General features: G+C 37.7%; 1 protein-coding gene across 1 annotated transcript; it reads right to left on the bottom strand.

Annotated features, from left to right (window-relative positions):
- Positions 1-7776: 7776 nt before the first annotated feature.
- On the bottom strand, positions 7777-24116 carry LOC139128642 (uncharacterized). Its single transcript, XM_070694382.1, has 8 exons — positions 23271-24116; positions 21838-21962; positions 20990-21159; positions 19853-20091; positions 14158-14263; positions 13550-13803; positions 12840-13007; positions 7777-10537 (listed from the first exon to the last, which is right to left on the bottom strand). Exons 1-8 carry the CDS (start codon positions 24099-24101, stop codon positions 10160-10162), a joined length of 2271 nt encoding a protein of 756 aa, XP_070550483.1. The 5' UTR covers positions 24102-24116; the 3' UTR covers positions 7777-10159.
- Between the last annotated feature and the right edge of the window lie 1559 nt (positions 24117-25675).

Below are 25675 nucleotides of genomic sequence, written 5' to 3'. Positions count from 1 at the left end.
TGCATCATCCGCCCCAGATGCTTTCACCTTTAAGTAATTTTCTTTATTGAACGTTAACCAAGGCTTCCGATTGGGATAGCTGAGAACAAACGTATTTTTCGTAACAACATTTGTGAAATCATCCAGGCTGTTTGAAGATTCCCTAGTTAGCGACCAGTCGGTGAACTCAAGTCAAACTTGACTTCTTGGTCAAGACCTATAGGCTCGCATGTTCAAGAGGCCGACCGTGTAATCCATAAATCTGGTGGCATTGTCAACGCACAGATAGTGCAGGTGTAAAGGCACTCATCCTAAAAAGATAGTACACAAATCTTCGAGTATGGACGTAGTGCTAAAACTAGTGCAGAGTCCATCCTGAAAAGACCGCTATAAGCTGCGCGAGCATAACATGGCTACAAAGTCTTCAACGCACCGGCTTGTTGTACTGATCGTCTACAACCACTCAATCTCGCCGTTAACTAACCGATCAAGGACTTGGTAAGAATATGATACACATGATAAACTGACAAAGTACTCTATCAGCTCATTGATGATGACGCCCGGATTTCAGACATCAAGATACACTTTCGTGTAGCTGAACTCAAGTATGTCCATGGCAAGTGCTCAGTCAACGCCGTCGACACTCTTAGCAGAAGTCCTGAACTATTTGCGTAAATGGTTTTCGACATGAAGGAATGTTTGATCGTCTCCGATATGTTCGCGCACAACCAAGTTTTAGAACAAATGCTGTAATAGTCATATTTTTGAAGTTAAGGTTGAAAATTACCTGATATATTCAGACTTGAATCTCCCCGCCATATTATTTACCGGAATGTAATTTTAGCTGTATGTAAAATGAACCAGTACTGTACTTGTACTTGTGATTTCATAGACAGAATGTTTAGCAACTGCTTTTTCTGAAAATACTTGATAGTAAAGAGACACGGTTCCTCTAATTTGCTTCTTATACGTTTGAGTGAATGTGTGTGATGTAAGCTAAAATTGACGGAGGGAATGTGGTCAAATGAACATCAAAAAGAATATTACCAATAGTGATTGCTTTTTAAATAGAAATAAAGAGACACAATTTCTGACATTGAGTCCATTTTGTTTTAAATTACTGTAGGAGAACACTACCCGACGAAGGTGTACGAAATAAGATGCACTTAGCTTTAAGTTCTAGCTTAGACTGGAGCGAAAAATTGCGAAAATAGGTAGCTGCAGTCAAGGCGAGTTTAAATGTAGGGAAAATCCCGTCCTCTGGAGTTAAAAGCTCAAAATAGAAAGCCATGGCCTTTTGTACGATTCGAACATCATATGTTATGGCAAGAGGTGTGAAGATATTAACTAAAGGCTCTATTCAAATGAAACTCATTGTACAAGCACAATTTCCGGTATGGTAGTGACTTAGGGACTGGTCAGTTTCTGCCCGGGGGCTTGGGGGTTGGGTTGTTGGATAATTTTTGCCGACGTCAAAACGTGGCTGCCCTATTTCAAATTTCGAAATATATATATATATATATATATATATATATATATATATATATATATATATATATATATATATATATATATATATATATATATATATATATATATATATATATATGGTATATTTTAAACATTCAGTCATTCTGTATTTTAACAAAAATGTTGTCATGTCAGTTGTAAGATAGGAATTTCAAAGTGTCAATATTTAAGTTTGAATATAGTATTTTGCATAAGCTGTGAATGTTTTTCACACTTTCTATGCTTAACCAGATGACCTGAACTGTTGTACATAAATGGCTGCCAATCTTTAATATCACAGAGAGAAAAGCAGTAAGTCAAAAAGTTTGATGGATGTTTGGACTCGCCAACCATCCAATTATTCTCCTGAGAAGCCATAGAGAGCTTCTTTTACAAGTTGTAGCCAAATCTGATGTGCGCGGTGTCTGAGAGGACCTTTTCTTTTAACAGTGAAACCATGAAACCACAGATAATAGTGACAAAATTGCCTTTTGTTAACTATTATTTTAGTAATGAAAGAAGCATCTTTTCACAGAAAAGCTATGATACAATGGAAAATAGTTGCATCAATGAGAACGAAAATATCTTGGCAATTTTTCTCTTTTTAATGTCTGTCACTGTATCAAATATATTGCGAAATATTAGTGCATGTGGCTTTCCTATAATTATACTGAATTCTCAAAGACAAAACAGAAAAGTATCAGGACTTTGTCATACTTTTCACATGAACTGCAGATTTCATAAGCATTAGTACACTTTGCAAAACAAACTTTTAATTTGCACACCACCGACACTAGAGATTTGCATCTTTATGGCTCTGTATTTCTGAGTCTATGATAAATATTGTGAGGAAACAAAAGAAATTGTGAAGAGATCGCACCCTCTTCACGTGCAGCGAACTCGGAAGTGATTGACAAGTCAGACCTTCACATGGGGATTGAAGTGCATGCGAAAAATATAGAGTGACAAAAACCTTTCCAAGACATATTCACTTGTCCTACATTGCGGTAGTTTCAATGTCTACAAATATTTGTTTCATAATATGACTCCAGAACTGCCTGACATGCTGTGTATTATCTTGATCAGCATTCTTTCTGGATCAACAGGTATTCCAGCCGTTGATTTTGAGATACAGCCAGCAGATGTCACGAAGGTGTGTGTACAAGGAAGTACCGGAACAACTGGAATCATTTATTCTTTACAGTTCGAGTGCAAGGTTAGTTTACTGGCAACAGGACAAACATTATCATGGATTAAAAACGGAGAGATAATCAGCGACGGTGATACGTTCCGATCGTTCGCAAATCACCTCATAGACAGAGACAGATATATTTTAATTCAAATTAGCGCGGGCAACTTGGCCTTGTTGGTGAACTCTGTTTCCTTATCAACAGCTGAATTCGACAGTGGTACCTATCAGTGTGCGGTGACAGGATCCAATGGAATCATTGTACCCGTCGGTAGATCGAGGACCGCTCATGCCAACATATAGTCCTGGATTCGACCACTTCTACAAATACGCCAATATGCCGTTTGAGGGATTCGAAAGGTCAGAATATTCCACAAACTAATAATGCATTAGTCAGGTCAGGCGATTCATACACTTTAACATGGTTAGCACAAGTATCTAACCCACAAGCTCAGTTGATTTGGCATCAAAAGTATCCAAATGGTATGATCGAAACTCCTGTTGAAATGCAAAACGGATTCACCTACAATACGTACTACTGGATTCCAGCTAGTTCTGACGGATCGACATTGCTATACACTTGCCTTCTAAAACAAACCAGATTTATCACAAACCCAAACTTGTTCAATATCCAGTACGCACCAATAGTGACAATCGATCCAACTGATGTCATGGTAACAGAGGATAATGACGAGATAGTGCTGCACTGCAACGAAGATGCAAATCCACAAGTGACAGAGTCTGTTTGGTATTATGACGATGACTTACTGAACGGAGTGAACGGTAGCAGTAGGTTTATTGTGGAAGGAATGTCTCTGCGTATTTTAAATCATAATCTACGAGACAACGGTGTACATCTGGCAACATGTAAAGCTACCAATGAAGAAGGTACAGGCAATGCTAGTGCCATCATTACCATAAGTATTCCATTACCGATGACTGAACTTTCAACACAGTCTTCCTCGACGACAATGAGTATTATTTGTAGTTCACAGGGTCATCGACAAGCGAGTCCAAAGGGAGGACCACATATAATTGCTATCGCAGGAGGTATTGTGGGCGCCGTGTTACTGATTTTAATCGCAGCATTGATGATTTTAGTGTGTCTTAAGATTCGAAGGAAATCCACGCCATCACCAACACAACCGTGACAAAAAAGAATAATGTCAAGTAGATGCGAAAGCAGAGCGTATCGAAGATTTTTATTCGAAGCCCGAGAAGAAAATCAAAAAAGGTTCCAACATGGCCAGTGGAGCTGATAATGAACAAAAAATTGATACGTCCACATGCAGATAATTATCGCCGCTTGTACCCGGGAAGAATTCAAGTGAAAATACTCAAGGAAGTGAGGCCATGCGACCGAAAGCGGACAGAAATCGGAAACGGAAGAAAAATTCAATTCCTGCGAAGGAGAGTGCTTACGCAATTATGCAGCAACCTGTAAACAAACAGACTGATTCTTTTTACGAAGAAATTCCAAATTCAGGGAGGAAAGGGCATTCAAAGTCTGATCGTAACACTGTAGGAGGTCAAGAGGTCAAAATGGATGAAAGAGCTGCTCTGAAGAACGTAGAGGGACTGATGTATGCCGAGTTAGATCTTTCCAATACAGCGCCAACTCACATGCGAAGCAATGCTGACTCACACGACAGTGACATTGTGTACGCAGAATTGAAGATTTGATTTGCTGTTCATGATCAAGATTATCGTTTTAAGTGAAAAACCCACTACTCCCTCGCTATTTTTCAACAATTTTGACCATACATAGGCCTTAATTTCGTATCTTGCTTGTTTACAGAACAATCAAACATTTTATCGAAGTCTGTTCCTGTTGTACTGTTATGATCTTAATAAGCTCACACACTTTTGGCAAATCGGCCTTTTAAAGTTACCATTGAAGTATCAAATCAAGAACCCTAATTCTTAATCGTTTGCAATAATCAGGAAGTGTACTTATACCCAAGGTCACTCTGTAGATATTCTACTTCTGCTTTATTGAAATGTACAATTCTAGATATAATAGACTCTTTGAAAGATTTGTCCTGACCCGTGCTCTGGTAGAGGTCAATTAAGCGGGCCATTAGCCTAGTAGGGAGAAGAGGATGGCGCTATCTATGTTTAGCCAGGCTCAGTATACAGATGTCCTCGTGGAAAATTACAGTGCTCGATGCTAAAGCAGAGTGTTATAAATAATTACACAAAATTACTTCAGGTACAAAGTAATGATATCTGTTACTTAAGTTTCATGCACCCTGCAATCATCAGACAGAAGAAGATTGCAGAATGCATGAAACTTAAGTAACAGATATCATTACTTTGTACAAGAAGTAATTTTGTGTTTATATATATATATATATATATATATATATATATATATATATATATATATATATATTCATGAGCTGTCATTACTATTCATGAGGGCATGTATATCTCTCTTGGCCCACGTGTACTCAAGTCAGTCTCCAGCTTACCATCACTCTATGTACGTAGCTTAGAGCTTAGTGTAATAAAGTAGCATCTTAGATTATATTGTACTCGCCGTTTCCAGTCGTCTTTACATCCCTTCATCATTGGAATACTAGCCTTGCCGGCCCCGACACGCTACCACATAACCGACAATACCAACGTAACCTCTGTTATATCACACACACATATATATATATATATATATATATATATATATATATATATATATATATATATATATATATATAATACTTTTTTATAATACTGACATTGACATTTGTAATAGTCACTGTGAGGTTGCTGTTCATGTATATAATATGACATAAAACTGGTCCAATAGTCATTTTCATTCAAGTAATACATTACCAGGTCCATAAAATTCATTATTGTTTTATAGCGTAACGAGTGTTGTGGAACTCATATCAAAGACTGTAAATACTTTAAATCTTTAACATTGTCCATATATCTTTCTTTAATGAATTCGACTTTGTTTGTGTGTACCGGTTATTTACTGTCTATTCTGTACTGTTACGTGTATAACACCAGCTCATTTATTTTGGGTTTTGCTCATTTTAAGAAATCTAAAAAATGAACAATGTCAAGACCAATTTTTGGCGAATTAGAAGGGAAAAACAAAACTTTGGACATGTGAAAACTTGTGTTTCTTACCATGGAAGAGAATAGTCTCCTTTTTCAACTGCAAAAATTAAAATGTCTGAAAACATAGCATTAAACTTCATTTTGAGGATGGCAATTCAGTAAATCTTTCAATTTCAAGTTTTTTCCATAAGTAGAATAGTTTACATTAAAATTATAGTTTTTGAAATACCTGTCTCAAGTCATGACTTTTTTATAACCTAAAATCAAGGTTGGAAGGCATCTTCTCTATGGAGCATTTTTCATCATTGAATTTATAAAACCTTAATATAAAAATCTACAAATGGAGAAGAAAATTGCTCAATTATTGCGTTGGGCAGTATCTAGTATGCCGAGGTTAAAAAAAAATGATTCCAGTGTGGTTCATTCTTTAATTTATAAAAATGTATGAAAATGTTTCTCATTTTAGGATAATATGTGTAGTAAAATGAAATAATGCACATCAACAATCATTTTTTATTTAAAACATGCACACTCCATAAAAATATTCCACATAATTATTTTGATTGCATTCAAAATCAAAATAAAATGTAAACCATCAACAGGTAGCCTTTAGTAAAATGTTTTCAGGCGAAAGCAACTGACTCAAGAGTCTAGCCATTGGAACACTGTCAACTGGTAGCCTTTAGTAAAATGTTTTCAGGCGAAAGCAACTGACTCAAGAGTCTAGCCATTGGAACACTGTCAACTGGTAGCCTTAAGTAAAATGTTTTCAGGCGAAAGCAACTGACTCAAGAGTCTAGCCATTGGAACACTGTCAACTGGTAGCCTTAAGTAAAATGTTTTCAGGCGAAAGCAACTGACTCAAGAGTCTAGCCATTGGAACACTGTCAACTGGTAGCCTTTAGTAAAATGTTTTCAGGCGAAAGCAACTGACTCAAGAGTCTAGCCATTGGAACACTGTCAACTGGTAGCCTTTAGTAAAATGTTTTCAGGCGAAAGCAACTGACTCAAGAGTCTAGCCATTGGAACACTGTCAACTGGTAGCCTTTAGTAAAATGTTTTCAGGCGAAAGCAACTGACTCAAGAGTCTAGCCATTGGAACACTGTCAACTGGTAGCCTTTAGTAAAATGTTTTCAGGCGAAAGCAACTGACTCAAGAGTCTAGCCATTGGAACACTGTCAACTGGTAGCCTTTAGTAAAATGTTTTCAGGCGAAAGCAACTGACTCAAGCGTCTAGCCATTGGAACACTGTCAACTGGTAGCCTCTAGTAAAATGTTTTCAGGCGAAAGCAACTGACTCAAGAGTCTAGCCATTGGAACACTGTCAACTGGTAGCCTTTAGTAAAATGTTTTCAGGCGAAAGCAACTGACTCAAGAGTCTAGCCATTGGAACACTGTCAACTGGTAGCCTTTAGTAAAATGTTTTCAGGCGAAAGCAACTGACGCAAGAGTCTAGCCATTGGAACACTGTCAACTGGTAGCCTTTAGTATAATGTTTTCAGGCGAAAGCAACTGACTCAAGCGTCTAGCAATTTGAACAGTCAACTGGTAGCCTTTAGTAAAATGTTTTCAGGAGAGAGCGACAAACTGAAAGTCTAGAATTATTGAATTGTCAACTGCTACCCTTTAACCCTTTGAGCACCAAAGTAAATTTCTGTCGCCTTTATAAAATATATCCTAGTCAATTTGTTTTAAGATTTAGGCAAAAATTTTGATAAAAAACTGTAGCTAGTAAATAAGACTGACCATAGGGGCTCTGTAAGCCATGATCATGGTACAGTGTTAATTACTGTAATGTATGCAGTATGCAGTGCGCCCTCTATTGTGAACCGTTGTTGGATTTTGCCTTGACCTTCACACTGTTGCACACTAAACGTCTTATGAGGTCATCGTGTGGCATGCCAGAGGTTACCGTGGAGTGCACTTTATATACTGAATACATAGTTAACACTTTACCGTCAATCCTGACAAACAGAGCTAGGTAACAGGCTGAGAGAAGTGAACAAGGAAAGGCTGGTACACAACGAAATAGGTTTATATTCTTTATTATCTGTTCATTGGCCATTGACAAGCCCCTGTGGACTGAAATAGCAGATGACAGTCTCTAATGACACTGGGTAGTTTGGTTGGGTAGGTATGACTTATGGTCATTTCTCATAATTCAGAACAGTATTGAAACTAGTCTTTCATTTGTCTCAGTCTTTCATTTGTCTCATTTCAAATTTATTACACATCACTTTCCTTAAATTAAAAATACCGTCAAGGACAGTGTGCTCACATTCGGTTTGAATTGGTAAATTCAAGAAATATTTAAACCAGAAAAACAAGAATGACAAAAGCAAATAAGGTCAGCAACTTAGGTACTGGAGGTCATCTTTAGGAACATGCATATCAACTTCTATAGCAATGGGACAAGCAGATCCTACATACATAAAGCAAATGTCAACAAAAAAATTAGCCAGAGAAGCTTGACAAACAGAAAAGGTGGGAGATTGGGGAAAAAATAAAGAGTGGGAAAAATGTACAAGGGATCTGGTAAAAAGTAATGCTACCTCATCAATCTTCTAGCCCTTACCCCTTCCTGAATATCAAATGTTCCACCCCTTACATAAGACCAGCTGGCGGGAAATGTATTTACAACCTTGGGGATGCTTTAATTAATGCTATGAGTGCTATCATTTGAATATAAACAACACTTAAATCAGTTACAGATAGGGAAATGCCTTCCACTGTGGGGGGGATTACGACATCTGGAATTATCCTGGATCCAAATTTCTCATCAGTTCTTGTGTGTCTTACATGCAAAAGTTGTAAAAATTGGTTCGCAATGAAAAAATTTACCTCAGCTTTGTTTTCTGGATCAAATTTTACTACTAATTGATATTAAATATGACAAAATTATGTTCACAGCCTTCAAAACTCTCTCACAACATATCCTGGGTTGGTGTAGGTCATTAAGGTCACGAACTGTTAAAATTACCTAAAATATAACATTTGGGGGTTTCCCAACACTTTGACCAGAAAATTTATCTAATAACATACCTCGGGACTTCTGTACCAAATTACAAAGCTATCAAGCAAGTAATTTTGAGAACAAGTTTTCTTGACCAAAAATGACAAAATTGTCTTAAAAATACAACTTTGTATATTTCAAAACAATTTCCACATATCTAACTATTGTCATCCCTGGACATCTGTACACCAAATATAAACGCTGTCCGTCCAGGGGCTTTAAAAAGAAAATATTTTTAAAGATTTTTTGACCAAAAATGACAAAAATTGCCCCAAAACAGTAATATTTCCAATTTTGTCGTAATTTCAACAATTAGAAGGGTAACACCCTTGCAAACATCCAATCAAAATTTGAGAGCAATCAGGCTAGCGGTTTCAGAGAAGAATAAGTTTTACTTAAAATGAGAAAAATAACCAAAAAATTCAGCAAAAATACGAAATTCAAGATATCTTCACAATATTCATAAAACTGATTTTGATCAATCTGAGGAACCTGTATACTAAATATCAAAGCTATCAGATTAGTACTTTTTGAATAAAAAAATTTTGACCAAAAATTCGGAAAATTGCCCCAAATTACAAATATGAAAATTTCAATTAAATTTGTATAAAATTGACTGAGGTTATCCTGAGGAACATGTATACCAACTTTCAAAGCAATCAGATGAGTGTTTTCAGAGAAAAACATTTTTTGACTAAAAGCTGAAAAAATACCCCAAAAATAGAAACATGCAAATTTCATCCCAAATATTAAAGACCTAATTAAAATACCTGAAGGAACCTGCACACCAAGTTTCAACCCAATCTACCAACGGTTACAGAGTTTTAGCAATTTGCAGTGTTTTTTCTTTTTTCTCGTCATTTGCATAATTTTGACACTGACACGTTCATTTGAACAAATTCACATCTCCATCCCTAGGTGCACCTGTACACCAAATACTAAGACAGTAGGTGCTGCGGTTTTGGTGTTTTTGATGTGGACAGACATACATACATACTTACATACAGACATGCAAATCGGACGCAAATGAACTGATTCAGCTTATACGATAACCTCACATTGGTATACCAGATGTGAGCTAATAATATGTTTTACAGTTGAGCTGTTGTAATGAGACACTATGTACTAAAATGTATCAATGCCATAAGGCTATGTCATGCAGGTGTTGGCTAGAAAATATCCTACAAATGTTTTGAGCAAAACATACCTGCAGGTGCTTGGTTAAAGCTTGATGATCTGAGTTCGGTTCAATATAATCCAAGACTGTGAGTGGTATTTTCATGATGTGATGACACAAATAAAATTCAGGGATGTACACCAGTGAAAAGAATGTCAGTGACAATATGTACACTATCATTACACTATCATGTACACTATCTATTTGCTTTCCTAAATAACATTAACATGTTTCACAGTCCCTTGCTTTCATTAGTTCTTCATATTTTGCCCTCAGTATTTCCTTTGTTTGTTTTTTCAACATCTTCCTGGTGGTCAGTTTGAATCCCCACATTATGGCAGACTCCATTTCCTGCATATCCTCCCAGGGCACTCTCCTTCTTCCTGCCTTGGTATACCATGGTTTCCAGGCAGTATCCCAGGATCCTTGATACCAGTGAACCTTAAATGATGTAGCTGTCCTGGACTTCACTTGGCCTAGCTGTGGGATTTCATTGTATTCGGGACAATATAATGCCACAAAATCATCAACTTGTATTGATGAGAAATCATCAACTCTGTCAATGTTTCTGTACTGCCTTCCTTGTTTTCCAATAGTTATCTGAGAAAATACAAATTAATTGATTTAAAAAGTGTGAATACTGTTTTCATTTATTTTTTGAGATTACAGATTTCCAGGCAGTGCATCATCTGAGAAAACTAGTATGCTTCCAGTTAAAATGGCCAAAGGGGTATTTAAAAAGGATTGTAGCTTTTGTTCACATGTGTTGCTATGGAACTCGAAGAGGTCACTTCACATACATACATCCTGAAAAATAGCTTTAACTTAAGTGATACAGTACAATATAAAAAAACTTGGTCAGACTGACTGTGAATAACATTGACATTAAATTTATGTGGTTTATTCTTCACACACAGAACAAATTAAGACACTTTTACACTGACTTTAGCAACCTGCCCAATCAAAAGGCATGCTGGCATTGACTTAATATGCATAAATTTGATGTCAATCATTCTACCATATGAATGTTTGTGTAACTGTTTATTTGGTCTGCGTGTTTGGCAAGTTAGCTAAAACTTAAAAAGCTCCATAAGCTGTATCTTTTGGCTATTTTTTCAGAATTTTTGTTTTGTGGTTTCCCTACACTTTCTGCATTGAATCCCTAAACTATAATTTAATGCCAAGTATTTAGCATATCAACACAACCTATATGAGTATAATCTACATTGTTATTGTTGAAAATTGTATTCAAGTCCGGACTAGAATTCATTTGTAAACAATAAACAATGATCACTACACACATACAAGCTGTGTTGACAAAAAGAATACTCGAAATTTCAGCATGACAAACGGATTAGGGTCAAACACGGTAGTTGATATACAGAAGCAGAATACTGAAAAACTTGCCACAAGTTACAGCTTATGTCCCTTTAAGGTTTGATGGCAAAGAAACTGTAATGCAACTGTTTGTTCTACAGCCAATGAGAAAGAACAAAATAAATTTGTTCTGAATTTGGAGAATAAACCACAGAAATTTATCTCAACTATATTCCGCCTCAGAATTAAGTATTGAGTTTAACAGCAAGTCAAGTGAAGAACGCCATTACTCTTTCATCTAACTGCAGTTCTGCAAAGGCTATATATAATGCGTGAAATTCAAAATTTGGCTCCAGAAAATATACTGCAATGAAATATGTGGAATTCTGTAGATCTCAGAGTCACCACTCCCACTCAAACATACCCCATCAATCTATATGAATGAGTCCTACCAATTTGCTGAGATTATTATTCCTGTTAAACTTGCAACACCCAGAGAGAAAGTTTGACATAGAAGCATGCTTCAATTGCAAGGACGCTTGTTGCCTGCAAGTCATCATAGCTCCTGCCATTTTCCAGAGTCCCAAAGAGTACACAATATGTAATATTATGTAAGAATAACCATAATGAACAACTGTGATATAACAGCAAAGTTTTTGCAACAAACATAACTTGCAGGATTAATGATTTTAATGTGAACATAATGCACCAGGATTTGATAAGTACTAGGTGGAGTGCAATGCTTGGGATTGACTATTGAGGTAGGCTTCAAATGCTGACAACTCTTGTCCAATTTAAAGGGTCTATGACATCCCTTACAAAGTTTATATTGTTCCCTGTCAGAAACTCAGCCAAGGGACCTAAATACCCAAAAGAATGATTTTACTTGTTGAATGGGGCATGTCATAGACTCTTAAGAATACTTGGCGTACTCCCATTTATTTCTAATATTAGTACAAAATATTAAATTAAACGTACATGCGTATCATCCTGAATGTGACGTTTGACACTTGGGGTACAGTATCTCTAGCTTGGCTTCTTTGTTTGCAGAAATCTGCCAACTCCTTTAAGGGCCAGTTTTGTCTTTCCTCTGGAACCTAATCGAATGAAATCGACATAAATTGTTTAGGCCAGTAGTAGTGCCATTCAAGTAGAAACAGTATTATTACCGGTAATAACAAATGACCAGCAGCCAATATAGCTTCACTGTCACAATGACAAACCTACATACCAAAGTTCAAAGCAACGGGACAAGTGGGCGATAATTGAAAACAACTTGTTGACCAAAAAATGAAAACATTTGCCAAACCAAATGCAAATCTTAACATAAATCACTGACAGCAGATGGCAGAGCTAAAAATACTCCAACAAAGTGAAATACACATGAGTAATTAGGGGCTGAAAATGTGTAAAAACTTTCTTGTAAGGACAATGAGCCTCCATTACTGCTCTTCTCTGCATGACAATTTACAGCGCAATTGTGAGACATCAAGAGATAACTATTTCATGATAACCTATTTAATGGATAACAAAGCCCAGATACAAAAGACAAGATCTGCTGTGCAATATTCTTAAATCCACTTACTTTTTCATAGTCTTTCACATTTTCGAAGAACTTTCTCCATTCCTGAATCGCAGAGTCTGGCAACCTATGTTTGTATCGTTCTGGGATGTCTTTCTTTATGGCATCTACATCCATCTTCTCCAGACAAGGCTGTACCCAATCAGGTATATCTTCCAAGCTAGGAACAGTCTTGAAAAAGAGCGCATACAATATAGATATTTATCAGTAAATACATCAGATGCAACCCTTGTTTGACGTTCAATGAAATCGTCACTGATTTATCATGTATTATATATTTTTATCATACCGGTATATTGATGGTGCAAATAAAGCGATCTGATTGGTTGAGACGTGTAAAGAACCATGGTATATTGGCGATATACCATGGCTAGCATACGCGCGAGATCTCAGCTTGAGCAAAAATCTGTTTTTGATGTTTCACGCCAGAATTAAATATACTGTTATGATATAATAGCAATAAATCACACCAGCGACGGTATACCACTCAATTTTGACCACTTCGATTCATATATGCACGAGCGATAGCGAGTGCATATATGTTATGAACTGGTCAAAATCTTGAGGTATACTGTCGCTGGGTGTGCTTTATTGCTTAAATATAGAGTGTTTTAAGAGATTCCAACTGAGTCTCCCAATGTATCATTACTGAGAAAGATGGACTAAAGTGGAGATAGTGAAGTGATCACAGTGCTCAAAATTACTGACATTACCTTCAGACAGATTAGACCTTTGCTTTCTTCAAAGTTGTCATCAGTTTCTGGCTTCCATGGCAAATTGCTCCACTTCCTGTAGTGCATACGCACCTTGCCATCAACAGTTTTGAAGCGGAAGCTGTGCGGCTTGGAATGGCCTCCAAATGTTCCTGACATGTGTGGTTCAAGCCATTCTTTAATGTTGAACAGTGATCCAACTAATGTTGCATTGATGTTTGGAGAATAGCTGTCAACCACCGTGGACATTAAATCTGAAAACATTTCAGTCCATTTAAATCAATCATCAATCACACAGCCACATGAAAAAATCAATTACATCAATCTGCATTATGACTTTACATTTTCCAACACCAATGAATCACAGTATTCTACTTATGGTAAAATATTCCGAACAAAAATCGAAAATCAGTACAGCATGCATATTGTAGCATGACATAACGCTAGTTGATGAATTCTTGTTTTTTTCACTTTTGTCTTTCTTTCATAAATGGTACACCATACACATATATTGAAATTGTTATTAGTCCCCACTTTTTCAGGGTAAAATTAATCTTTACGCAAAAGTCTTTGTGGTAAAGGTGGGGCATTGGCATTAAAATCATTACCTGAAATGGTGTAGACATCACTTCGGAACAGTTTCTCGGCAATTTTGCTGAACATTTGGTCTACATCTTCATGTGTATGACCTACTGGGAGAAAATTGAAGAACACCTGTGGAGAAAACATTAAGATGAATTTTAAGTGGTTATATTTTGAATAATCAAAAGGCAATCGTAGGCAATCTTACTGCAATCCTACACAGTCTCATTTCTTAGAAGCTGTGCCTGAATGTTCAATAGCTTATTGTTTATCTCAAGAAATTTACATAAACATGGTATGTTTTATGTTCGTATATCAAATACCTGCCACTGCTGTTGACTTGATGACACAGAATTCTGTTTACTTTATCTTATTTGTTACTGACTGTATAATGCAACTCTGCAAAATTAAAAATTTGCCTAGACTTACCTTGAAGTGCAAATTATAAGTCTTTGAATGGAGCGTAGTGTATCTACGGTAATGCCTCTCCATCTTTTCCCGATAGTTGGCGCCCTTCCCAAGTACTGAATAATAAGTATTCAATGTCAGCCATCTTGTTATCCTGTCATTCCACTTGAACGGGCCGAATTCAGATGAATTTGTATATAAGCTATATAGCAATTTTTAAAGCACAAAGGCAAATAACTTCCCAATTTACATGGAGTTGGGATGGGTGGGTGGGAGGAGCGTAGATACACTACGCTCCATTCAAAGACTTATAATTTGCACTTCAAGGTAAGTCTAGGCAAATTTTTAAGTCTTTATCATTCCGCTCTGTGTATCTACGGTAATGCCGATTACCAAGCTGGACGGAATGTAAATTGACTGACCTGTTACTGCTTGGAGGCAGCTAACAGTATCATACGGCCCACTTCTGATGAGTCAGTATATCGACAGTAGAATCTGGTGAAAGTTGTGTTGGTTGACCAATCTCCCAACTGTAGAACTTGTGTTAATGTTGCTCCCTGATGCAATGCAGCTGAGCTAGCAGCCCCTCTTGCACTGTGTGCCTTGTAGTGACTTGTGTCAATTCCTGCAGACTTCATTACTGACTTTACCCACCTAGCAATTGTTTGTGATGTAACTTCTCTGTACGGTTTTCTAAATGAAATAAATAATTTCGATGGTCGTTTTCCACCCTGTTGTACTGTGAGATCTCTGTATCTCCTGGTTCTAATGATGTACTGCTTAACATAATGTCTCACATCGAGAGACTTCTCTCCAAATTTTGGACATCTTACAGTCTTGTGAGGTTTAGAAACTGACGACGTCTTTGTCAGTTCTGGTATCACAAACAAAACAAAATCATTAGTTAAATTACAAAATTCAATGTCTAACTTGCTAATTGTCTGACCTCTATCTGAGGATGTCAGTGCAATCAGCATCACAGTTTTCAGTGTCAGTTGCTGAGACTCAATCTTGAGCTTGGGTGTAGAGACTTCAGGTAATCTAGTACCTTAGTAACATCCCAGGTTACTGGATAACGTGGTTTGGGTGGACGAATGTGGTAGAACCCCTTGAATAACTTCGTTATTAATGGATGAGTTCCTATGAGATATCCATCTATCTGTAGGTGTGCTGATGAAATAGCAGATCGGTAACCATTAAGTGTGCTGTACGACAATTCTTCCTTTTCAAACAGTTCTGTTAAGAAGTCTATTATCACTGTGATAGGACAAGAAATTGGATCTGCTTTCTGTTTATTACACCAGCAAGCATATTTTCTCCACTTGATGTCATATTGCTTAGATGTCCCTCTGCGGACAGCTTGGAGTAGTATTTCTGTTGCTGCTTTTGAAACTCCCAGGTTTCTGTAGTGTTTCCTGAGAGCAGCCAGGCGGCAAGAGGCATCAGATTTATTCTTGGTGGCTTGCCTGTGTGTGGTTCTATCAGTAGATTCTTGTGTCGTGGTAATAGCAGCGGTTTCTGACATGACATTTGCAGCAACAATGGGTACCATGGGCTCTGAGGCCATACTGGTGTTATGACTATTGCTCTGGCTTGATCTATGCGTAGTTTTTGCAGGCATCTGGATATTAGAGGTGGTGGTGGAAACATGTAGATGCTTTTGCCTGTCCATCTCAGTGTGAAGGCGTTCACTGCAAAGGCCTGTGGGCTCCTTTTCCATGATACAAACTGTGGAAGTTGTTTTGTTATACGACTTGCAAACAAGTCTATTTCTGGTTGGTAAAAGTGGTCGCAGATTCTCTGGAAAATCTTTGTGTCCAACTGGTAGTCGTGGCAATCTAGAAATGCCCTGGACTGTTTGTCTGCTAGGATATTGACTTCTCCTGGTAGATGTTCTACCAGTAGATTGATGCTCCTCTGTTCGCAGAACTGCCAAATTTGTAGAGCTACTTTGCATAGGCTCTGAGATCTGGAACCACCCTGATGTTTCAGGTAAGCCACTGCAGTTGTATTGTCCATCTGTAACTTCACTTCCATTTTCGACTTGTCTTGAAGAAAAGACTGAATTGCAAGTTTTGCTGCTAGTATCTCGAGGACATTTATGTGGTGAGACTTTTCTTGTTGTGTCCATCTGCCCTGAACTGTCTTGTTTGCACAGACAGCTCCCCATCCTACCAGGGATGCATCTGACTGTATTACTATGTCTGGGGACACAGTCTGAATAGGTCTGCCGTTGAAGTTGGCTGCTTTGTGAATCCACCAACTCAAGTCTTCCTCTGATGCCTGGTTCAGTTGGATGTGATAATCCCAGGAGTGATGTGCAAGGTTGTGGGTTAGCTGCTGTTGAAGTCCCCGGTAGTGGGATGCTGCTATTGTCATTGCTGCCCTTGCGTCTTCTATCAGGCCTAGTATGTGTGCTACTTGCCTGAGAGATACATACTGCTTTGTTTTGATTGACAATGCCGTGGCTGATATTCTTTGTAACTTTTGTGGTGGTACCATTACACTCATTTCTGTTGTGTTGTAGAGTCTTCCCAAGTGCACTAGTTGTTTGGTTGGTAACAGATGTGATTTTGTTCGTTGGGAATAAATCCCAGTTGTCGCAGCAGTGTCATTAGAGTGGTGGTGTTCTTGTGGCATAGATCTATCTTTGCTGCTTTGTTGAATATATCGTCTATGTAACTGGAGCACATTATCCCCTGCTTGCGAGCATACGCCATTGGTATTTTCAGTACCTTGGTGAATACACGTGGAGCCGACGTCAGCCCGAATGGTAGGCATGTGTACTGTACCGCTTGTCTTGCCACTGAAAACAGAGGTATTTTCTGTGATCTGGGTGTATTGGTATCATCAGGTAGGCATCTGTCAAATCGATGGATGTCATGTAATCGTCCTTGTCTAGCATTTGTTGTATGAATGGGTGTCCCTCCATTCTGAACTTCACCTTTTTTATAAACAGGTTCAGTTGTCTGAGGTCTATGATAACTCTGTTTCCCCCTGTTCGTTTGGGTAATACAAAAATTCTTGACAGGAACTGGTCTGGATGTGGCTGTACCTGGACGATGGCTTGTTTCTTGAGTAATGAGTTGATTTCTGTTTGAATGATGTTGGAGTCTTCCTCTGACTTTGGTAATGAGATTGGTTGCTGGGATTGGTATGGTGTATTGATTAACTGAAGTCTGTAACCCAATATGACTTTTAGGATCCACGAATTGTCTGTGATCCTTTTCCATTCTTCCACAAAATATTGCAGTCTGCCTGCATGAGGAAGATTTTGTTGAGTGTCACTGTTTGGTTTTGTCACTGTGGCTGGAGTTACCTTTACTATAGCTCTTGCCTGATCTCTGATTATATTTCTGGTACTTGTATTTTGAATTGTACCCACTTCTGCGGTCTTCATAGTTGGAAGACCCCTTGTTATAGTTACTGTACCTCTTCTTACTGTCATGTCCCTGCTGTGACCTTTCCCTTGTGCTCGTGACACTGCGAAAGGCATTGACTGACTTCTTGGACTCGTTTATAGCTTTGAACAGATTACCGCCAAAGAAGCCTTGAACTGTGGGTTTGGACTCTTGCAGGATATCCTTGTACTCTTGTTTAAACAAGGGTTTCATTCTGGCCTGGCGGAGCTCTGCCATCATATGGCTTGCTGTTGTTAGCAGATGTGTTGCATCTGATAAACCAGACTTTATCTGTTTCTTCAGCTCTGGTAACTTATCAGACTGGAAGGCTGAAGAACACACCAATTCCAGTACCTTGATAACTGGTCTTAATGCTGAATGCATTACCTGGTGAGTCTTGTAGTATGGTCTGTCATAGTTCTTGAAGTATGGAGCATTTGATCGAATCAAACTTCTGAGGGCTCCTGGCATTTGCTGAACTTCAAATGGTTGTTTTCTATCTTCTGGGACTAGGTAGTTTTGTTGTAATTCTACTAGTTGAGTAGGTGACAATGTCTTATCGATACGTTTCATCAACCAATCAACTGAAGACTGTGATACTGGCCATGTAACTGGGCCGCTAATATGGTCTGGAACGTCATCAAATATGGCGTCTAATTCACCTTCTAATGCAGGCTTCGATACTGACGGTGACATACCTGAGGACTCAGGAAAATCATCCTGAAAATTGTCCTCCGAATCTTCAAAATAGTCAAGTTCACTTTGAGACTCGATAACCTCCTGACGGGAAGACTTAGGTCTTGGCGGAGATGTCGGCGTCGACGATTTTCTCTTACGTGACCCTTGACCTCGAACTTGACTATGAGTATCTTCACCGCCTTGCGACGCAAAAAAGTTTGCCATTGTCGCTTGGTTAGCCTGTGACTGAGCCACAGTTGTGACATTTGTCCCAGTAGTTGCGTGAGCAACTCTGGTCCAGCGCTGGTTGAAGGATAGCCGGGGTCGGCTCACTTGCATGCTCGACTGTGGTCGCCATGCTGTCTTGACCTTCCTTCGGTAGTTCTGTAATGTCAGGTTCAGTCGTAGCAAAATGCTACTCTCGGTCTCTGCCTGTGCCTCCGTGCTAATGGCACTACTGGAGGACTTATTTCTTCGGTTCTTCTTCGACTGCTTGGAGTCACTCATGATACGAGAAGGAGCGCCAGCGAAAGCAAGTTCACTGTACGGCGCGAGAAAGTGGAATGACAGGATAACAAGATGGCTGACATTGAATACTTATTATTCAGTACTTGGGAAGGGCGCCAACTATCGGGAAAAGATGGAGAGGCATTACCGTAGATACACAGAGCGGAATGATAAAGACTTTGTCCAATCTCATGACACCTTCCAAATGTCTCAGATATTCATTACTATCTATAAATTGAATAATATAGGCCTCTACAACTTTTGCTTGTGGCAGCATAGGCAAGTTATTGAACAGATTTTTGTTCATAATAAATTTCCTGCCATTTTAAAAATCTTCCCATGTTATGTGAAAAAACAGAGAAGAGTGTGCCAAAGTGGAGTACATCCCTTTCCTGTCCTTTGAGTGGGTTGCACCATAATGTACTTAAAAAGACTCAAATGTGTGCATGCACCATTTACACTGGTATCATACAGTTGTATGGAGGCTGCCATATTTGTATGCAGTACCCGTTTATCATTTGTCTTACTAAAACCTCCCACTAAGTGGATATCTCAGTAAGAACATTTCTATTCATATAATTTAATCTAAATATAAAAGCATGACAAGAGTTTCAATAGTTGCAGCTCATGTGTCTTTAATAATTGCCTGTGAGCTCTACAGTAATGATTTGGCCTGTGACTTTTTGTGTACTGGTATTTGACATTCCAAAGAAAGTTAAACACCTACCTCTTCAAAAATTGCATACTCCACCAACAGTGATCCCAGACAGAGTACAAACTTGTTTTTATTTTCCCGATAACAGTTATCGAACTGGGCGTGGAGGCATTTCCCTAACGACTCTTTCTTTTGAAGGAGCACATTCAACAGCACATTCATGGTGAGGTTACTGTCATGGGGGAACTGTCGTAGATCAAGTAGGACATACGGTATTTTTCCTTGAGCAGTGTTAGTGTGGTGTAGTGATCCTGTAATGTAAACAGTTGACGTATAGTTTCAATGATAGCACTGCTTAATACCAACAAAAAGGGGTTACATTGCATAGGGGACATTTTTTATTTTTGTGTTTCTCATCTCCTGACCGACCCTATATTTCAGCTCTAACATGAAAATAAAAAACGCTTTTTAGTTTGTGACGCTCATTGCCTCTGAGGCGATCATCCTTGTAGCAGTGTTAAAACAGCAAAATTGTGAAACTTTGAACAAAATACAGGGACTGTGTGCTAATTAAATCTTCATCATGGCATCCCCTGCTGTCGTGTCGGAACAGTGTGTATCACTCTAACCAAAATACTTTGACTGTTTAACTACAGATTGAAATCTCACATGATGATAAATGCTCATCTGCTTATAAAGTTGCAGTCTGCACAATCATCTGAATTGCACCAAAAGGAAGGAACTAAACAGTCTGTAACAAGGAACCTAAGCAAGAGAAACTAAGAAACTGTAGAGACTGATAGGGCAGACAGGACAGAAAACTGGCCTGAAACAAATACAGATTTTTTTTTAAAACTTCTTTCTTTTATTTCACCCGACCGCCCTGCCTGACCATTCCTTTGGACATGAGAAACAAAAAACTAAAAGGGTCACCCATATTTGGTTGATACAGCATTACATGGATATTCATACTCCATGAAAACTTGTCTAAATTTTTCTTCTGTTTGGGCTTCACATTCTTTTTTTTGGAGATTTACACACTGTTAGCTTTACAAACTTCTGATTGTGTTGCTACGATCTTCTTGTTAGTGTTACTTGACACGATCAATGTGGTCATAATTTATTATATGCAATTTGGTGCAGTAGGTGTGAGTTCGAGACCAAGCATGTACATGAAAAAACTTGCATGAAAGTACAATTGGGGCATACCTGTGATATGAGTCATTAACTGCAGTAATGTGTTTGAATCCTTGTCCTTGACAGCAAACCGGGGAATGTTGGTCTTACTCTGATCCATTCCATCAATGATAATTGTTGTCAGTTCATCTGGTTCTAAACGAGCCCGCTCTCTTGCAGCATGGTAAACTGCCCTCTCTGTGCTGCAAAATGGAATTACATGTAGACATTCTATCAGTTACAGTTTTGCTATGAGAATCAGAAACAATTATAAGTAAGCATTTTACTATGATTCTAACCCAGGTTAGGTCAGATTAACTGCATTGCAAATGCACCATAATTTTTTTAGAGTAACATCTGTAAGTACATGAAACAAGTCGTTGTTGATGACACAGTCCCCGCTAACGGCGCTTGTATATTTTGTTATAATCTTTGGTGTCTAGCTATAGGTAGCTGTGGAATGATATTGATCCAACTTGCATTAGGTCTTAGACTTGCAAAATAAAGTAATCTGAGCAGTGTTCAATAAATGACCTACTATCTCTAATGACCGCTGAAGGAAGTTTTGATGACATCACACATAACAATGCACTCGGTGCCTCTAGTGTCATGGTGGCATGTACATGCATGGTTGGTGGAATTTTTGGCAGGGGTTGGGATTGGGTATGTTGTTATATCAGCTATTTTGGATTGTATAATTAAACAAGTTAATGTGCATGTGTACACCATACTACTTTATCTTTCTACCAAGTTTGAACAAGATCAGTTCATGGATCTTAGAGTTATGGTTCAAAGTCTGCAGGGAATAACAAATTTTAGTTGATTATGTCAAGAAAACATTACTTCCACCTGGTCAGGTAGATACAGTGTACTAAACTTACCATACAGCATTATCATGTACTTCTATGGCTTTCTTCACTCTTTCCCGTTCTTCAGGTCTCTTTGCTTTAATTAATTCTTCTTTCAGGTTGACACATGTTGTGCAGATAGCAAAGTCTCTATCAGCCTATGAATTAAACCAAAATAAAATAATTTTTCAGAACTTTGATGTAAATAAGTATGTGTACTGTGCAGGGTCTTCCTCTCATTAAAGAGTACCAGTGTACTTCCTATAAAAATTTGGTAATACCTACTGATATAAACAATAGATATTTTCTCCATGAAGGCTATACAATGATAAAAAATTGCACATGTTGTCAAATTTTAACACATCTCATTCAAGTCATCCAAAGGGACTTACAGAATTAGATTACCCTATTTGACATCAACACAAAACACCAAAAGTTATCTAACCAGAGCTTTAAAGCCCACCTCAGTGGGGCCTGGGATCCAGCTTATAGTCAACCCTGCCTAAATCAACATGCCAATAAATTGAGTGTTTATGAAAGCGATTAGTAACAGACTAGAATAATGGCAGTAAACAATTTCTTACGTACGCTGAAAAATAGCCCATGGCCAGTTTTTCTCTAAAATATCTTTATTTCGAAAAAATGGGCATGATGATGCATATAGCTATGTGGACACTTTGTTTATGAAAAAATATATGCTCATTTCAAGCTGTTTTGGCAAAGTTGAAGATAATTTAGGGTGATTTTCACAGAGCACCAACTAGAGCTGTTGCCACTGGTCACTCTTATCGTTTATGAATTGCCAATGAGCTTGATGGCCTTTATTCCCCACCGCGGGATTTAAGGTAATATGCACCTCGAAAGTGAAGACTTAAACTTTTGCTCTAACTTTCCTCAAGGAATCTTTCAATCATTCTCTTTCAAAATTAAGAATAAAAATAGGGGGTCACCGTGCAAATTTTGGTACTAGAGAAACAAATAACCCAAGATTTACTGATATTAGAAATTCAAAATGGCCGCCATCCCTGTGTTAACTCTATGGCGAAAAATAAAAATTTTCGAATTTCAAAAAACTAAGCCAGTGAAAAGTTTTCTTTCACCAAGAGCTTTAAAATGAACCCCCACATGTGGTATATCAGAAGACAACTGTAAAAGTTTGAGAGTCCGAATGTCTGTCCCCGAGGTGCGTTCTACCTTAATGAAAAATTTCACTATTTTTTGCATTTTTCAACCATATGCAATATTTTTGATGCTGAAATAAAATGTTGGGATTGAACACTGTTTTTCAAAGAAATAGCTGCAGCCATTTTCACATTATTGTCCTGCGTGCACATAGATTATATTCAGGCGAAGATTTGGGATCCCATAAACTTCTATTCCTACAGATACATGCAGAGGACAATAGAGTAATTACAGTGTAGACAAGTTAATTGTGATAAGAAACTTAGGAAATGCATGATCTTTACCTTAGCAATCTTAAATTCTGGTAGATGATGGCTCCAAATTCTCTTAAAATGACTAAAGGATATCACCATGTCTTTACCAAGTCCTCGTGCTGTAAGTTCTGTTTCCATTCTCTTATATAAAGTCTCTTTGGTCCATATTGGAGGTAGATGCACTTCAGTCTTATGCGGCATGTAGTCACCAATTCTTTCAAACAGATACTTCATCCATGCTAGACATACACTTGTCTTTTCTGTCATGCCACGGCGACCACAGTTACCATGTTGGATCTCTGTCACATTTTCTCTATATAATTCAATCACTGTCTTGAATCTCTTTGGGGAAATATTAAGGACATTGCACCAAGCATTTGCACAAATCTGTGTACCCCCCAAAACAAAATTTGAAGTGACTGTTGTCTTATTGTGTAATGACCTAATGATAGAAAATTCTTTAATTTTCATCAAAATGTACTTCTTCTGGCGATCTTCATTACCAATCGACTTAAATTCAGTCTCAGCATCAAGAATTGTGTTCATTGAAAGTGATTTCATACATTCATCACCACAGCATGACAGCTGCAAAACATCAATGGGGCTGCGCACAGGCTGACTGAATCGTCTTTTGGATTTATTGGGTGTTGATGTCATTTCAGGTTTGTCTAATTTTGCAGGTGTAGTAATGTCTTCTACAGTACCTTCAAGATTCACAAAATATTCATCATCAACATCTAGAATGCTTGAACCTCCAGTGATCTCATCTGATTTGGATTCAAAACTTTCCCATGCATGGGACAGGTCATCATACACTGTGCCACAGCTTAGATTATTACCGGTACAGTAGTCTTCACTCATTAGACTTGAGCTGTATGGTAAGATAATTTGCATAACCTTTCAAAAGTCGGTTTTCCCTATGTTTTGTCTCAATACTTCAAAATATCTGACTCAAACTTGCTGGAATGCAAGCTGTCACAATGCTCTTTCAAAGTGTGTCTCAGATTTTTTATATCTTGCTTAGTTTTTTTGGAGCACAATTTTAAAGAAATCAACTATGGTAAATTCACTGCTCTGGAAGTTTTTCTGGCATAAAAACTGTTTAAGAAGATTTAAAAAAATTCTGAGACACGCTTTTGAAGACCTGTAGATAGCTTGCATTCACATGAATTTCAGCCACATATCTCAAAGCATTAAACAAAACATAGGGAAAACCGATTTTTGAAAGGTTATGCAAATTACCTGTCACGTGATAGTTATGTAAACAATGGTGACACTATGGTAACCAAAATGTTCCCCTATATCTAGGCTTTCCGAAAATATACAATTTACGGGGGTTCTGAGTTTATTAAACACTAGAGAATTGTTAGTTTTAAAATGGTCAATTTCTTGTCTTGGAACCTTAAAGATGCACTGTTGACCTACAGAGTCCAAACTTTTTATCATTGTATTGTAGATAGGTGTACACTCCAAATACTAAGTACAAGTGTGGTGAGTGTAACAAGCAAATGTTTTTTAGTCATGGTTCATATCAAGGTTGTTGATACTTAGAATCCACACTTGAACTTATGCTGGAGCGGTAACCAACCAGTTCAAATAACTTTCATTTATGTCAAAACAATTTGACTTTTTGCCAAATTTCATATTTATGGCAATTAATAAACAGTAAGGAGGTACAAAGGACGTCGGTGCCCCCGGGCCCCATGTATTGTCCCTGCTATGTAACTGTAATTGTATTTTTCAGAATAAAATGTTCATAAAAGGTAACAGTGTTTTCAGTTTTGTTATTCCAGTCAAAATAATATCCATACGTTAAAATTGAAATGCATACAATGAAAGAAGTAACCAAACTGACCAAGCACCTACCCTTCTACATCTGATAAGCATTCAACAGTTTTATTTTAACTTTCACTTACACAGAAAGATAGCCTATCGATAAAAATTAGTTTTCTCTACCTACACGATATTGAAACATGATTATACTACTTATTTTCAACCAAAATTTATCAAGGAAATTAAAAAAATATAAAACAAATTTTTCATAAATCATTAAGGTGCCTCAGTTTTTAGTTACTTTTTTGCCAAAGACACTCATTTTAGGTAATATGCACCCCGAAAGTGAAAGACTTAAACTTTTGCTCAAACTTTCCTCAGAAACTTTCAACCATTCTCTTACCAAAGCAAGAATAAAATCCGGGTCACCGTGCAAACTTTTGTACTTGAGAGACAAATAACTTGCTATTTCTCGATATTTGAAATCCAAAATGGCTGCCATCCCTGCGTTAACTCTATGAGAAATAATAAAATTTTCGATTTTCAAAAAACTAAGATAGTGAAAACTTTTCTTTTGCCAAGAGCTTCATAATGAGCCCCCACAAGTGATTGGTCAGAAGAAAATTGATAAAATTTGAAGGCCTGAATTTCTGTCCCCGAGG

Source organism: Ptychodera flava, unplaced genomic scaffold (genome assembly GCF_041260155.1).
Source record: "Ptychodera flava strain L36383 unplaced genomic scaffold, AS_Pfla_20210202 Scaffold_62__1_contigs__length_770838_pilon, whole genome shotgun sequence".
Classification (NCBI taxonomy): Eukaryota; Metazoa; Hemichordata; class Enteropneusta; family Ptychoderidae; genus Ptychodera; species Ptychodera flava.
Note: the sequence above shows the minus strand (reverse complement) of the source record. Positions and strands in the feature narration are given on the sequence as shown.

Bases quoted from the DNA above. Each gene is read 5' to 3' on its own strand.
- LOC139128642 (XM_070694382.1), bottom strand. From the start codon at position 24,101: ATGAGTGAAGACTACTGTACCGGTAATAATCTAAGCTGTGGCACAGTG. The intron at 21,963-23,270 runs GTAAAGATCATG...TTTAATTCATAG, and splicing joins CAGAATTTAAGATTGCTAAG to GCTGATAGAGACTTTGCTAT. The intron at 13,008-13,549 runs GTAATGTCAGTA...CTCTTTTTCAAG, and splicing joins AAGGTCTAATCTGTCTGAAG to ACTGTTCCTAGCTTGGAAGA.